We start from the raw sequence: 13269 nt of genomic DNA on the forward strand, positions 1-13269 counted from the left end.
TACAATAATTAAGGTCAATTTGAAATTTTTCCCCGAATGTGGTGCGAATTTTAAAAATTCTTCGTTCATGCTCATTCTTCTCCATTCCTGCTGATTCCGAATAAGTGTGACGGGGGTATCAATCCGACCATGCTACGGTTAATAAAACATCTAGCACTGGAACTTGGAAGAAGGCCTTAAAACGCAAAGATCCCTTATTATGTCACTGACACTCGATCAAATCTCTGCAGCAGATCTCTGGCACCAATAGCTCGTCTTTTTCTATGTTGCGTGCACTAAATTTATTTGTCTTATGTGGGTTCATTACTGGGTGATTTAGAACCGCCATTCTGTTATGTCTGATTTAGTTAATATAGATCTTAACTTCATACAGTATGTTTGTTGGACTAATTACTTTTACATCTGCCATAAGTGAAACATCACATGCGTAAGGGCGCATTCCCATAGATTTTAGATCGATCTATCCCCGTGGGGAGTCTCACTAGATTACTGTCAGATAATCCGGCTTAAATGTCCGTCCCGCCTACTACAAGCTGTATGGGGGTAATTAAGTTTTGTGCCCGCTCGGCTGACAGCTATTTAGCGTGAACCCCTAGGGAGTTAGGTCGAGCTAGTTGGATTGATCTTATATCTGGGAATGGGGTCTAAGACGTTAACCTACTTTATTATATATATATATATATATATATATATATATATATATATATATATATATATATATATATGTGTGTGTGTGTGTGTGTGTGTAAGAGTAGCTATTCTGAACTTTGGATTGTACAGCTTTCTCTTCGGTATGCTGAACTTCATCGTGCATGAACAAGGTCAGTAACGACATTTTTCTCTCATAAAGTCCGATTATAAAACGTCAACATGAAGGGTTATTTTGTGAGAATAAATTTATTTTAAAACACAAGTATCGTAGGCCTGATAGCGCTCGTAGCGTTCTCTAGCGGCAGTTTATACAGTGCACAGCAATCACCCATGTGCAGCGTAGCAGAATCTTAAAACCGTTTCTATGAGATCTTGTAATACTTCAACTTTGCTTGTTGTTCTACATGTAGAAAGTGGAGGTTTTGAAAATGATTTCAATTCATGGAAAACAAGGAACACAAACAATGCAAGAGACAAATACTTCAAGTTACAATACTTGCACTTGTATAGAAAGAGGGACTTGTTTACGTCCACAGCCATCGATGTAACTACGTAATGGTATGAAAATGTTAGAAATCGAGATCGGACACTGACAATAACATATGCAGTCGAGAGCAGACGGAAGTGCTTGTATAAACGTAAGTTCATTAATATTTTTATCAGTTTTGGGAGCTTCAAACTTTCAGACGCTATCACTCCAGTTGTATCAGGTCGTATCTTGCGTCCGCATAGCGCGTTTGATACAACGTAGCTCACGTTTTAAATGAACTTACGTGGTAACAGGTATTGATTACGCTCTGCATGCTGGGTAAAAAGGACAAACGAGTTTCCTGGTTGTGTTCCGCAATCTGGAGTCGTTCCATAATGCGAGGTAGGAGTCTACAATAGACAAACTTACAGGGAATTAAAGGGTCGCTTAACGACAGTCAACGGAACAAGGTAATTGGGTTAATATTTCAGTGATTAAAAGGGAATTACCGCAGTGGTTTAATTATACTACCCTGGGAAAAATTATGGCTATGCAGTGCTAATAGTAATTAGCCAGTAGTTCTCACCCAGTTTTCTCAATATAAGTTTTGTCACTCTGTATGCAAAAATGGTAGGTACAATATTATTCCGCAGAATTGCAGTCAGAACACGAGGGAAATGATCGCTAAGTTCTGCATTTTTCAGTAAAATTAATATCTTCAGCACTGTTAAGTTCCCTGGTCAGGTCCTATGATTTTCTACGCGGCCTCGTCTTCCACGCTGGTACATGTAGCTGATGCAAAACTGTAATTTATCCACGAATACACATCCCCAGGAGGACAAAAAAAAGGTATAACTAAACGGTTGACTAAAATACACGTCAGCAACTGAGGACAGAGTTCTCAGCAATAAATTCATATAGTACGCGTCTACGGTCGTTAAATCCTTTGCATCAACCGTAAAAAGAGATGTTTCACTGTAGGCTGATACAGTTATGGTCTTAGCAAAAATGAATAACGGATTTCTTGCCTGACGACACTGCATTCAATCTGACACACATTCAAGTTATTGTGGACGGGTCAAGTTATATTGAGGTATCATGTGTTAAAGAACACGTGAAAATAACCTAGCCCTGTCAACTTGGCGTGGCAGCGTTTTCAGCAATTAGTTCATATAGGACGACGCTATGATCGTAAAGTCCTTTGCATCTAGATGCAGTATTTTCACTGTATTGGCAGGAGGTGAAAAAAAAATTGCCGCAGAGCACCCTCTTTTTATATTTGGTCATTGACAGACTTTGAACAACAGTGTTATCTATAAACTCCCGTACCTTAACTCAATTCCAGCGCTTAAAACACGGCAAATAAATTGAGGTAGCTGTATAGATTCTTATCAACTTGAATGGCACACCTTAGTTACAAATACCGGCTCCCACCTGTGAGAGAAACAATTTTTTATCTAGATCCTAAGGGCTTTTTTTATCAGCAACATAGGGTCTTTATTTCTTTTTTTAATCAGCAACCTATGGTCTTTATTTCCTTATTTTATCAGCAACCTATGTTTATTTTAATGTGGTGTTGTGACACTTCTCTATTATCAGCGGCCCGTTCCTTTGGCAGAGGGCGCTAAAGCCAGTTAAAGGTGCGAAAACGGACATTTTAGCCTTGTCGTCATTTTCAGTTACGTAAATAAACAGCTATACATTTGTCTATCGCAGCACAGTGTCAAATCAAATATAAGTTGCCGAGAAAATAAAAGCTATTTTACAGCTTACTTTGAAGACCGGTTGCCTATATGGCTGATACAAAAATACGGTCTATACACGTTCCTCGGGTGACCTTAAACGTTCAACTAAACGTTTGAGTAAAACACTATAATAAATTCATACTGTACGCGGCTTTGATCGCTGGATCATTCGCATCCATATTGCCGTGAACAGAGATGTTTTGCTGTAAGCAGTTAGGTATAAAAGTCACAGCACAACAGTGACAGCATGGGTGCACGATTTGTAATAACCAGCTTGTTGGTCTTCAATTTGCTCTTTTTTTTTCACCAAAAAGTCAACTGAGACAGGCAGATATAGATTTCTGCTACATAATTTTAGGGCTAAACCTCAAGTCTCTACCACAGTAAAGCTCTCTCTATCTGTCGATCCCTCTAGCTTTTGTAGTCTCTCTCCTTCTCTCTCATTTTTATTACATTTTTATCGCTTAACTCAATTTGCATTTTAAATGAACTTCATCTGATATGCAACTTGCTACAAACACCATGTTAATGGCCTGAATATATTATAGCTATTATAAAAAACAATGGATTTTATTATAAAAATCAAATTTCGTTAAATGCGTATGTGTATTATTACAGATACAATAGGTTAATTACTTATGAGGAAACGGACACAGGTGACAGTTACTATCTCAATCACGGCACTTCCAACTTCTTCCCCCGATTCTCGGTCCCATTTCTGTTACACACACACGTGCTCAGTTACATATATCACAGAGATTCTATTTTTGAAACGCACGCTAGCCGACAATTATCTAAACATAGTTGAGTAATTGATGGATGTATTGCGGCAGGTTTCTGCATCGGTGTCTTCTTGAGCATTTAACCTGTGGTGGGTTTGGAAGCAATCGTACGGTACGCCGTTTCTTTTTGTTAGTGATGATACCTTCTTTAACCTTCCTGTTTTACCTCTGGATAATGGGATATTGAAACCTGCAGCAACATTGGATATCAACGTCACGTGGCCAGACAAATGGCCCAAGACAACCGCATTCACTCCTACACGCGTTCAGGTTGTTGTGGTTGGGTCGAGCTTTATTTACAGGTATGTGCCATATATGAACTTTAACAACTTGGATGAACTGAAAAAAGTTTATTCCTATCCTGAACACCGTGAACACCGTAAACTTCGATATCCGATCTGTATGCCCGTTATGCCGTAAAAAATAGCAATATACAGGTATTTGTAATACCCGTGTACTTGTACCTGTACATTGAAGATTTTTCACGCTTTCCGAAGCCGACAAAAACATCACAAATGGCTTTACACACACTGACTAAACCGTCCACTGGCTTTGTATGCACCGACTGCTGTCACGCTCAAACGTGGCTCACGCAAGAACACGAGAACTGCTCAACAGTGAAATAGCGCGAGAGCTACTCATGTAGTAATGAGGGTTATGCCTTTTGTCCTACAGTTTTTTCCCCCACATGGGATCTTGAGAGAGCCTTGTCTTCAACCATGCAGATTCACATATACATGTACCCTTAAACAGGGGTTTGCCTCTATCTTATCTTGTTTTACTGTTACTTTGGTGTTTTAATTCCAGCACAATCGCAGTGCATTGGTGTGATATTGAAGTGAAGCTTAGTGTATACACACGAATATCTGGATACAAGGACACTAGGAAACAATGAGGGTAGGAAGGTAAGTCATGATCGTAACCATATTTTAACGTACTGTTGTATAAGCAAATAACATTTATGTAGTCATATATTCACAAGCCCAGCGAAGATCTGTTTTTGCTTTAAGACTGGAAATTGTCATAAAAGGCCCTGACTCAAAATAAAAGGTCACAAAGGAACGGCTTCCAATTTATTTATACTCTAGCTTTTCTGCTACACTGATATTAAACTATGTTTTCGTCATTTTTTAAATCTAATTCAGGCCTTCATTTCAGCTACATACTACCTACACAATAAAATATTATTCTGACGTTTTCGTATCATATTTGGAAAACTGGTATTGGCAATGGGTAATGTTGAAAAGCAAGAAAGGCTGGGAAAATGATTGAAGCTATGCTTGTAGACTTCAAATTTACCGAATATTATCTCCTTGATAAAACTTTATAATTTTCATGTAATTGAGAACCAATCCTTAATATTTTGACCTATAATAGTAAAAAAAACCGAGACAAAAATTGGACATCCGTGTATTCTTTTTTGTTAGCAATTATCCATATTAAAGAAAAACTAATTTTATTCAGTGAAAACGTCATTTTGTTTTACTATTTTACCATGCTTGTCAAAGTACTCGCCGAGTTATATATAAATACACTAATTATTCGTCTAAAACGCACTTGTTTAGTTTCAGAGAACGGATATTTCTCAGCAAAAAACTATCATGTGAAATCTGACGACGGCTAAGAAAAACATGTTTTAATTTACTGTACATTCTTTCCATGAATTAGTTATATATCCAAAGACTACCACATAAGTGCATAAATATAAATGCTAATTTCATTAATTTGTTTGTAACTACTTATTTGAATGCTTACATGGTCCCTATACTTTTTTCTTCATTACCCAGTGAGGTGTTACACTGTATTACACAACAGAGAAGGTGCATTCGATTTATTCTGCCTTAAATCTCGAGTCATGAGTGCTATTATTTTTGTTCTAGGACAGGCGTCAGCAAAATTAGGACGATGGGCCTTTTGGCATTTGTGACTGCCTTGGTCTACCTAACCTTGAACTGGGAAAACAGCCTGCCTTCCATGGAAAACATTTTGCCAAAAACCAAACTGTCGAGAGGTGACCTAAACTGGAGCTTTGAAGCAATCATGGAATTTCCGAGAAAATATACATGTGACAGATGGATCGTTGTGGATACAGGAAAACGTGCCACTGCTCAACACATTAAACAGGTGGCTGATAGACTGCATACTCCCTGGTGCGCTGTTGTAGTTTCAGATACCTTACCCTCGTCTGATACATTAGCATTACAGCAGGAGGACCGTCATCACTTGCATGTAGTTTTACCTAATAAACAAAATGGAATAATATACTTAAATGGTGCCACGAAGTACAGCGCTCTTCTCAAGTCCGACGTGAGACGAAAAACGATTGGCTACTTGTTTGCTATTACCAGTGGAGCGACAATGATTTACGACGACGATGGTGGAATAGAATATGAATGGCTGACCTCAGGCCCGCCTCTTGATGACAAAAATGTTGAGCTCCCTCTTGTTATACCAGCCGGTGAAGTGAACTTTTGGAACCCTTTGGCGTATTTCTACTCTAGAAGTGATATCTGGCCTCGTGGTTTCCCAGGTAACATGTCGAGGCGTCCTGCCTGCAGTGCTCCCCCGGTACCGACCGCATTGCGCAATTCAAGCGTGTTACTTTCCCATTTTCTCACAGGTGGGTATGCCGATGAGACGGAGGGAACTCTGAAGTCGCCACTGAAATTCAACAAAGCCATACGTGGTCCCGTGGAAGTACAAAAAGGTACATTTGTGCCCTACGGCCAGCATTCAACGTTGCATATGTATGATGCATTTTGGGGACTTCTCGTACCCACCACATGCGAAGAGTCGATATCTGATATTATCCGTGGTTATATCACTCAGAGACTTCTGTGGGACATAAACGGTAGCATGTCGGTCTCCCCGCCCTGGACCAAAAGAAGAACCTCATCGAACCGAAGAACCAGGAAAAGCCCTCATAATTATGATAAAACGCTAATCGAAGTAGTCAATCATTTAGAGACGTGGTCCAGCAAATCGACTTCAATTGATGCGAGACTAAAAGAACTGTATCTACATTTATTCGAGAAAGGAATCATTTTGAAGGAAGATCTGTTAATATTAGACACCTGGTTAGAGTTGCTGACGGCCGCCGGGTATGTCTTCCCGCGAACCCACGTGCCAGGGTGGGCCGAAAGGCGGGCGATGGCCAAACCCTGGGACAGTGTAAGGTTGTGTGTACATTTCAATAACGTACCCAACAAGCAAGCCTTTACAACTCTGTATCAAATGTACAGTAGACATTTCAAGGAGATATCATTTACTGGGGACGGCGCTAGGCAACCGTTTATGGACCCAAGCGTTCATTTTCTGCCCTGCACAAAAGAGGAACAAGATGGTGGCAGGTTTCTGCATCGATGCCTTCTTAAGCATTTAACCTATAGTGGATTTGGAAATAATCGCACGCCGTTTCTTTTTGTAAGTGATGATACCTTCTTTAACCTTTCATCTTTTTTGTCCTATCGTCGAGATGTTCTCTGGATATTGGGACCTATAGGAACAAGCGATATTGACGTCACGTGGCCAGACAGTTGGTATTGGTGGCCATTCCCGTACGGTGGCGCCGCGCTGCGGAAAATCCTCGATATTCTGCCTGGAGAATGGAGGGACCACCTGGCCCTCATGAAAAATTGGACGCAGTCAGGAAAACGATTGGTATCTGTATATAACGCAGACACTGTATTCATTCCAAATAATCGATACCAGACACGTTTTATTGAAGTTTTGAAATGGCTGACGGGGGCTAACATTCCGAGTTTGTTTGCTGAAATTGCTTCGCCATTGCTAGTTGACCTAACCACTGAGAAGTTAGACCGATCTGATGTTATTTCATTAAAAAGCAATTATCCACATACAGGTCTCGAGACTGCGCTGAAGGCGAGGTCATGCAATTTACTACACCCTTTAAAGTTGTCCAAGGACAGGGATAGGCTTATCTGGCTGTCCATGTTTAAGAGTGTGGAAACAATTTTATAGGCGTCACCAAAGCTGACCTGCAAAAATTATTTTTCAAAATAAATCTTATTTTTACTCTTATTTTGCTCGTAATTTGATAAAAGATTTGAAGCATGAATGTCGTTTATTTGTGCTTGCATTAAGAAGAACGTCTCCCTTTAAACTGTCATGCGAGTTTTGTGTCAGCTGATGTGTTGTCTTTAATGGCACTCCTTGAACTGCTCTCCGGTTGAAGAAAAACATTTGATAAATACACATAATTTAAGACATATTTTTGATAATTATTAACATGCAAATCTATTGATATGTTATCAATACCTATGCTACATGTATATGTGTAAATGTAGCTACAGGAAATGCAAACAAAGCTTGATTAATGCAGAGTTTGAGTTGTCTCAATAATCAGAAACTAATTAGAAGTATTCATCAAACGTTTTACAGTTTTCGTCCACCATACAGCCACTTGTTTCAGTACTCACCCAGAACGATACAAAAAATAATAACAAATAAATAAATAAAGAAAACATATATATATATATCAGTAAGCGGCTAAAACAGGACGATATCACCCCCAGATTATACGAGTAGTTACCAACTACTTTGCTGTTCAAGTGCCTCGAGACAAATTAAGAAAACACATGGTGTGAGAAAAAAACCCTTACCATGTCAACAAGCACAAGTCAGAAAATTAGTATGATTCGGTGAATTGTCTTCCCACATATATATTGATTTAACATACCCCCCGATATGGTTGGTGTATTGACAGAATTTAGGACATTAATAACAAAACATCAAATGTTGTAGTAAGTTCAGGAAAATAGAAAAGAAAAAATTACTGACGACGAGAGTTTTTCATGATATATCACCACCCAATAATGTCACCACCCTTACCCATCACCATCCAATAATGTCACCACCCACTACCCGTCACCACCCAATAATGTCACCACCCACTACCCGTCACCACCCAATAATGTCACCACCAAAAACGTATATATATACGTTTAATTTCACTTCATGTTCTATTACGACTTCAGTCTCGACAGTATACGATAAAAAAAACTCAAATTGATTTTGAGGAGTAAGTTATCACCAACATTAACATTAACATTCTATTCTGTACTCCCTAACATATTCTTGAAGATGTTCCAATACCATCTCCTTAGTCAAATGATAATGTGATAAATCATACTCGTGACGACCATATTTGTAGCGAGGATTATCTTTGACATACGACGTCATCAAGGCTTCCCCTTCTGGCGACATTTCGATGTCAAAGTGATCGTAAATTTTCTTCACGGCATCCACTGGAGAAGCTACAATATCATCAAAAGCTATGTCAATGAAGCGATATTCCTCTTCGGGGTGGTCTCTTCTAAATTTCACAATTTCTTTCTTGGGAACCGTCCAAGAATGCAGTACGTTTTGGCCTAACTGCTTCCAGTCGATGTCATTTGGAGTGTATCCATTGCAGGTTAAGGAGAACTCAGCAAACGACGCAATGGAAGCGGTGCTTAAAGTGGGATTTCTGTAGGTGTGGATAAAAAGAGCGTCTGGATAAACCTGCAGTATGGCTTCTATGTGTAACGCGTGAAACGAATTCTTAAAGATCAAGCGTTTGCTACCATTTATGGAATCTGTAATAACAAGAAAAAACTTTGAATATTAGATCAGTAACAATAACGACAGCGTACAGTTGTACTAGTAATTAAAGATAGACGTTTACCTTGCCCTCTCGCCAATAGTATGAGTTGCATCTGTAACTTGTGAAAACGGTAAGCTTCCAGCCATTCATCTTTGGTTCTTTGGTTGTACCAGGCGAGATATTCTTCACAATTCCCCGTGTAGCACAAACAGTCATGGTGCAACCCCATGGTATCAAAGAGAAGAAAGCACTCGTAGGGACTCTCTGGACGAATGTGGTGAATTGCTTTACATTTTGGTGATTTTCGGTACATGGTTTCTAAAATATAAACGATACACACAAGATATTAAAGGCACACAATGCACTATGAACATGACATTGATTTATTAATTGACGGGATGTTCTTCATTATTCTTAATTTTTGTGGCCAAATTGCATATAAAAGATATCCATTTACAATGAATTTTTTTCTTCGTGTATCTTTTTCTTTTTATAAATCTACAGGAATTCACAAGTTGGGAAGGGAACATCATAACTTATTTTGGGGAATTCTACAGGGGCAGGTATTTTTAGAATTAGACCAAATAGCCCACTTCTAGTAAGACATAGAGCTATGGGTATAATTTGAGTCTGTGAATCCACCATTTTGGAAAGGCAAACAACGCACCTGTGCCTATAACTATTACGTATAGTGGGGTTAATCTCAATTGAATCATTAGCAATTTTCAATTTTTTTCTGAGACATATATGTTGCCTAACATCTGAAAATCTGCCCACAACAATTATTCAGGTTAGTAATGCTTTCAAAATGACAGACAAGAGATCAAGAGCTTCATCATCGACAATTTAAGGAACCGTTATGTCTAGTATGAATTTTCTAATCTTTGAACAGACCTGCTATTTTTACAATTCCAATTGAGTTCAGTCACATAGCTGTATGCCAAGGTCAACCACAGAGCAGAATCTCCGAAAATAGGAGACTCCATTTAGGTCACCTTTGTCATTCAAAGTAATTTCACTCAGCAAAAGATGAACGTCTTCAAATTATAAAAATAATATGACTGATTTATGTATGTTCTTCATGTTTACGGTCAGAGACGAGATCACCATCGTTAATTGAAGCCAGCAAAGTAGTATATCTAAAAATTGTTGTCAGATTTGCGTTTAACATTTATAACTGCCTCAGAAATCACCCGCCAATGGACATGTTTGAGATTTTACTCTACCATTATGCTAGTAAATTTCAATATCTACAGGTAATTGCAAAATGTTGACAGATAACGGCAAAAGAAAAATAAAGTTCTACTCACTTAAGTAAATCAATAGACAAAGAAGGCATGTGAATTTTTGTACCTAGCTGCAGCGCATGGTTACGCATCGTATTTTGTCTTCCAATTGGCTCCATCAATTCATAAAATTTCGGACCTGTGTTTTGGGGATCCTTGCATAGTAATCTCTGAAGAAATATCGTGCCAGTTCGAGCTGCTCCGATAATGAAAATAGGCCTCTTGATTAAGCACTGAAAATACATGTTTAATTCATCTCAACCCGCTAGTTACTACACTGTTCGATGCCATTCGTAACGTAGTTTGGAGCTTGATTATGTGCATTTTAATGTTAATAAAATATTCAGTTTAACATAAGTCAATCTATTTCAGTACTAATTACAAAGATTATCATGATATATTTTACACAATAAAATATAATATAATATAATATAATATAATATAATATAATATAATATAACAATGCAATTGGAGCATAACCATTTTGTTATTGATAATATCGGTCAATAATACAACAAACTTAACAATAAAAATCAATGTTTAAAGGGATAATAACTCTTCGTTTAGGCCAAAAAATTAATTTTCCTGGAGTGAACAATTTTCCCATACTTACCAATGGTTAATATATCCATTTTTACATTCAAAGTTGGTCCCTGGATTTTTTCTTAAGAGGTTTTTTTCTTACGAGCGTATAACAAAGTATAGCGATCAGTGGAGGTCACGTGGTTTAAAGACAAGATCAGGTATCCGAATAATAGCTTTAACTGCCGTTTTTATGTTAAAACAGAATAAATTATATTTCTATGAGTTATTCACAAAGTTTTTATTGTGAAATATAGATCTCATACAAAGGTTTATTATCCCTTTAATTTTATTCAGATATTTTACTCACTTGAGACAAATCAAAAAACTTAAGTTCTCTTGAAATGGCTAGTCGATTCTTCAGGATTTCGGTCCAACGGTTTTCAAATGTAAGTCTGGCCTCGGCTGACAAATGAATGTCTTCTCGAAAGCATTTCAGCATAATAATGAATCCTTCGTACCACCATCGTCGTGTAAGGTCATCTGACATCAATATTTTTTGCTCCTCTGCGGTAAATTTCCTCAACAAACTTTCCTCCGTGAGAGGACTCAGTCGCCTCCCAAGCACAAAACGACATACCCAGTCCAGTAACATAAGACAATAAGAAACACAGAAAGCAAACATTTCAGAAGCGTTAATCGACCTTGTACGCTTTCCAGGCACGTTTTTTCTAGTCCCTTTAATGACGCTGTTATTGTCCTTTTGCCTTCTAAGGATGGTCATGTTAAATACCTTTAATGTTTCAATTGCATGAAAAAGGTCATTTTCAACGGTCATCAGACTGAAGAGAATCCAACGTCTGTATACATTTTATAGGGTGTATCTGCATTTGAAAATTAATAATGGACATTGAGTAGCCATTGCTTTGTTACAAGCATTATGCATCCTTTTTTATCTTCAATGAACTACTAGACCGCTGTATATATCTTTGAAATAGGGAAAATGATTTCATTAAGAAGTTGCAGTAGATGCTGTTTGCTTGGGTAGATACTAAACACGTGCTCTTCCGTCCTTAAGAACTCGAAGACCTAAGCCGCAAACAGGCATCCGCACCATCCCCTACCCGCACCCACCCACTACCTACCTGTATCACCCCCTCCTACCCGTCACCACCCCCTACCCGTCACCACCCCCTACCCGCACCCACCCCTACCCCTCCCCATCCCCTCCGCCTGCCCACTTTCATGAGAATAAAGTTGTTAAAAATGCGAGGAAGCACGTAGAGGAACAGGTCAAAAAATCTGAGAAAGCTACAGGTTCAACACTTTGATTGTCTCCCGTTGTAGTCGTTCCTTAATTAACTTGTGTCAGTGGGCCTTTCATGACATGATGTTTATATTTACGTAAATTTAGGCCACCTGCCAATATCACATTACAGTAACAGGCGTCAAATTTATGCCTTCTACATGTATATATAGTTTGAAGAACTCATACAAATACACTGACAAATTTGTCAAGAGAGTTGCATCTACAGATTCCATGAGCTTATTAAAGTTGAAAATGTTTGCCTGAATGTCGGGAATATATTTTGCTCTGTAGCCATTATATCGTGGACACAAAAAGCACGAAGTTGCGTTGCAGCAGAAATCGCGTTGCAGCAGAAATCACAATGTTTAAATTTGGGATCTATATTTTGATATCTACCCCTCTCGATTTTCAAATCATGACATAAGATTCTGAGCCGTAATAAGGCATTTCTGATCTTCCATGACGTAATTACGGTTAAATAGCGCTCTACATTTAACATAGTTTTATACTCACTGTAGCTATTTAGCTTACTATTGCCCTTCACATCAGCGGACCACTGTTGAAATACAGTGTCTCTCAACCGTTGAGTAAACTCGCCTAAAAAGTAATCAACATTTCCTATATCTTGTGACAGCCACTAGACACCATAGCCGTAGCTGAGTAATACATGTTACCATCAGCACCATATTTTACCCGTGCAATGTGTAACATGGGCAATAAGGATATAGTTTCTGGTCCATGAGAGTTCAAATTCACGTAATGAAAATCCGAATGTTTGTATAATGATTTCAGTGCACAAAAAGGTATTAAATATTGCTTAACAGTAAAACACCTTTACTGCTGTGTATGTGGAAATACAATAAATATTACAAGTACAGAGCTTCTGATGGGCGGGGAATG

The 13269-nt window shown here is 38.4% G+C and overlaps 2 protein-coding genes across 6 annotated transcripts; one reads left to right on the forward strand and one right to left on the reverse strand.

Annotated features, from left to right (window-relative positions):
* Window positions 1–999: 999 nt before the first annotated feature.
* On the forward strand, window positions 1000–7688 carry LOC106159891 (uncharacterized). Of its 4 annotated transcripts, none has more exons than XM_013536333.2 (3): window positions 1000–1289; window positions 4455–4552; window positions 5528–7688. In XM_013536333.2, the coding sequence occupies exons 2-3, from the start codon at window positions 4539–4541 to the stop codon at window positions 7626–7628; spliced, it is 2115 nt and encodes a 704-aa protein (XP_013391787.2). In that variant the 5' UTR covers window positions 1000–1289; window positions 4455–4538; the 3' UTR covers window positions 7629–7688. The 4 variants fall into 4 exon arrangements, with proteins under 4 accessions (XP_013391787.2, XP_013391788.2, XP_013391789.2 ...); XM_013536334.2 differs by lacking the exon at window positions 1000–1289 and adding an exon at window positions 1365–1522; XM_013536335.2 differs by lacking the exon at window positions 1000–1289 and adding an exon at window positions 1541–1590.
* Window positions 7689–8590: 902 nt separating this feature from the next.
* On the reverse strand, window positions 8591–13155 carry LOC147760425 (uncharacterized). Of its 2 annotated transcripts, XM_086994282.1 has the most exons (5): window positions 12883–13155; window positions 11431–11944; window positions 10606–10771; window positions 9334–9570; window positions 8591–9244 (listed from the first exon to the last, which is right to left on the reverse strand). In XM_086994282.1, the coding sequence occupies exons 2-5, from the start codon at window positions 11896–11898 to the stop codon at window positions 8712–8714; spliced, it is 1404 nt and encodes a 467-aa protein (XP_086850408.1). In that variant the 5' UTR covers window positions 11899–11944; window positions 12883–13155; the 3' UTR covers window positions 8591–8711. The 2 variants fall into 2 exon arrangements, with proteins under 2 accessions (XP_086850408.1, XP_086850409.1); XM_086994283.1 differs by lacking the exon at window positions 12883–13155 and having other exon boundaries at window positions 11431–12186.
* Between the last annotated feature and the right edge of the window lie 114 nt (window positions 13156–13269).

The sequence above is a fragment of the Lingula anatina genome, chromosome 8 (assembly GCF_051362555.1).
Source record: "Lingula anatina isolate TDL-2025a chromosome 8, LinAna3.0, whole genome shotgun sequence".
In the NCBI taxonomy this organism is placed as follows: Eukaryota; Metazoa; Brachiopoda; class Lingulata; order Lingulida; family Lingulidae; genus Lingula; species Lingula anatina.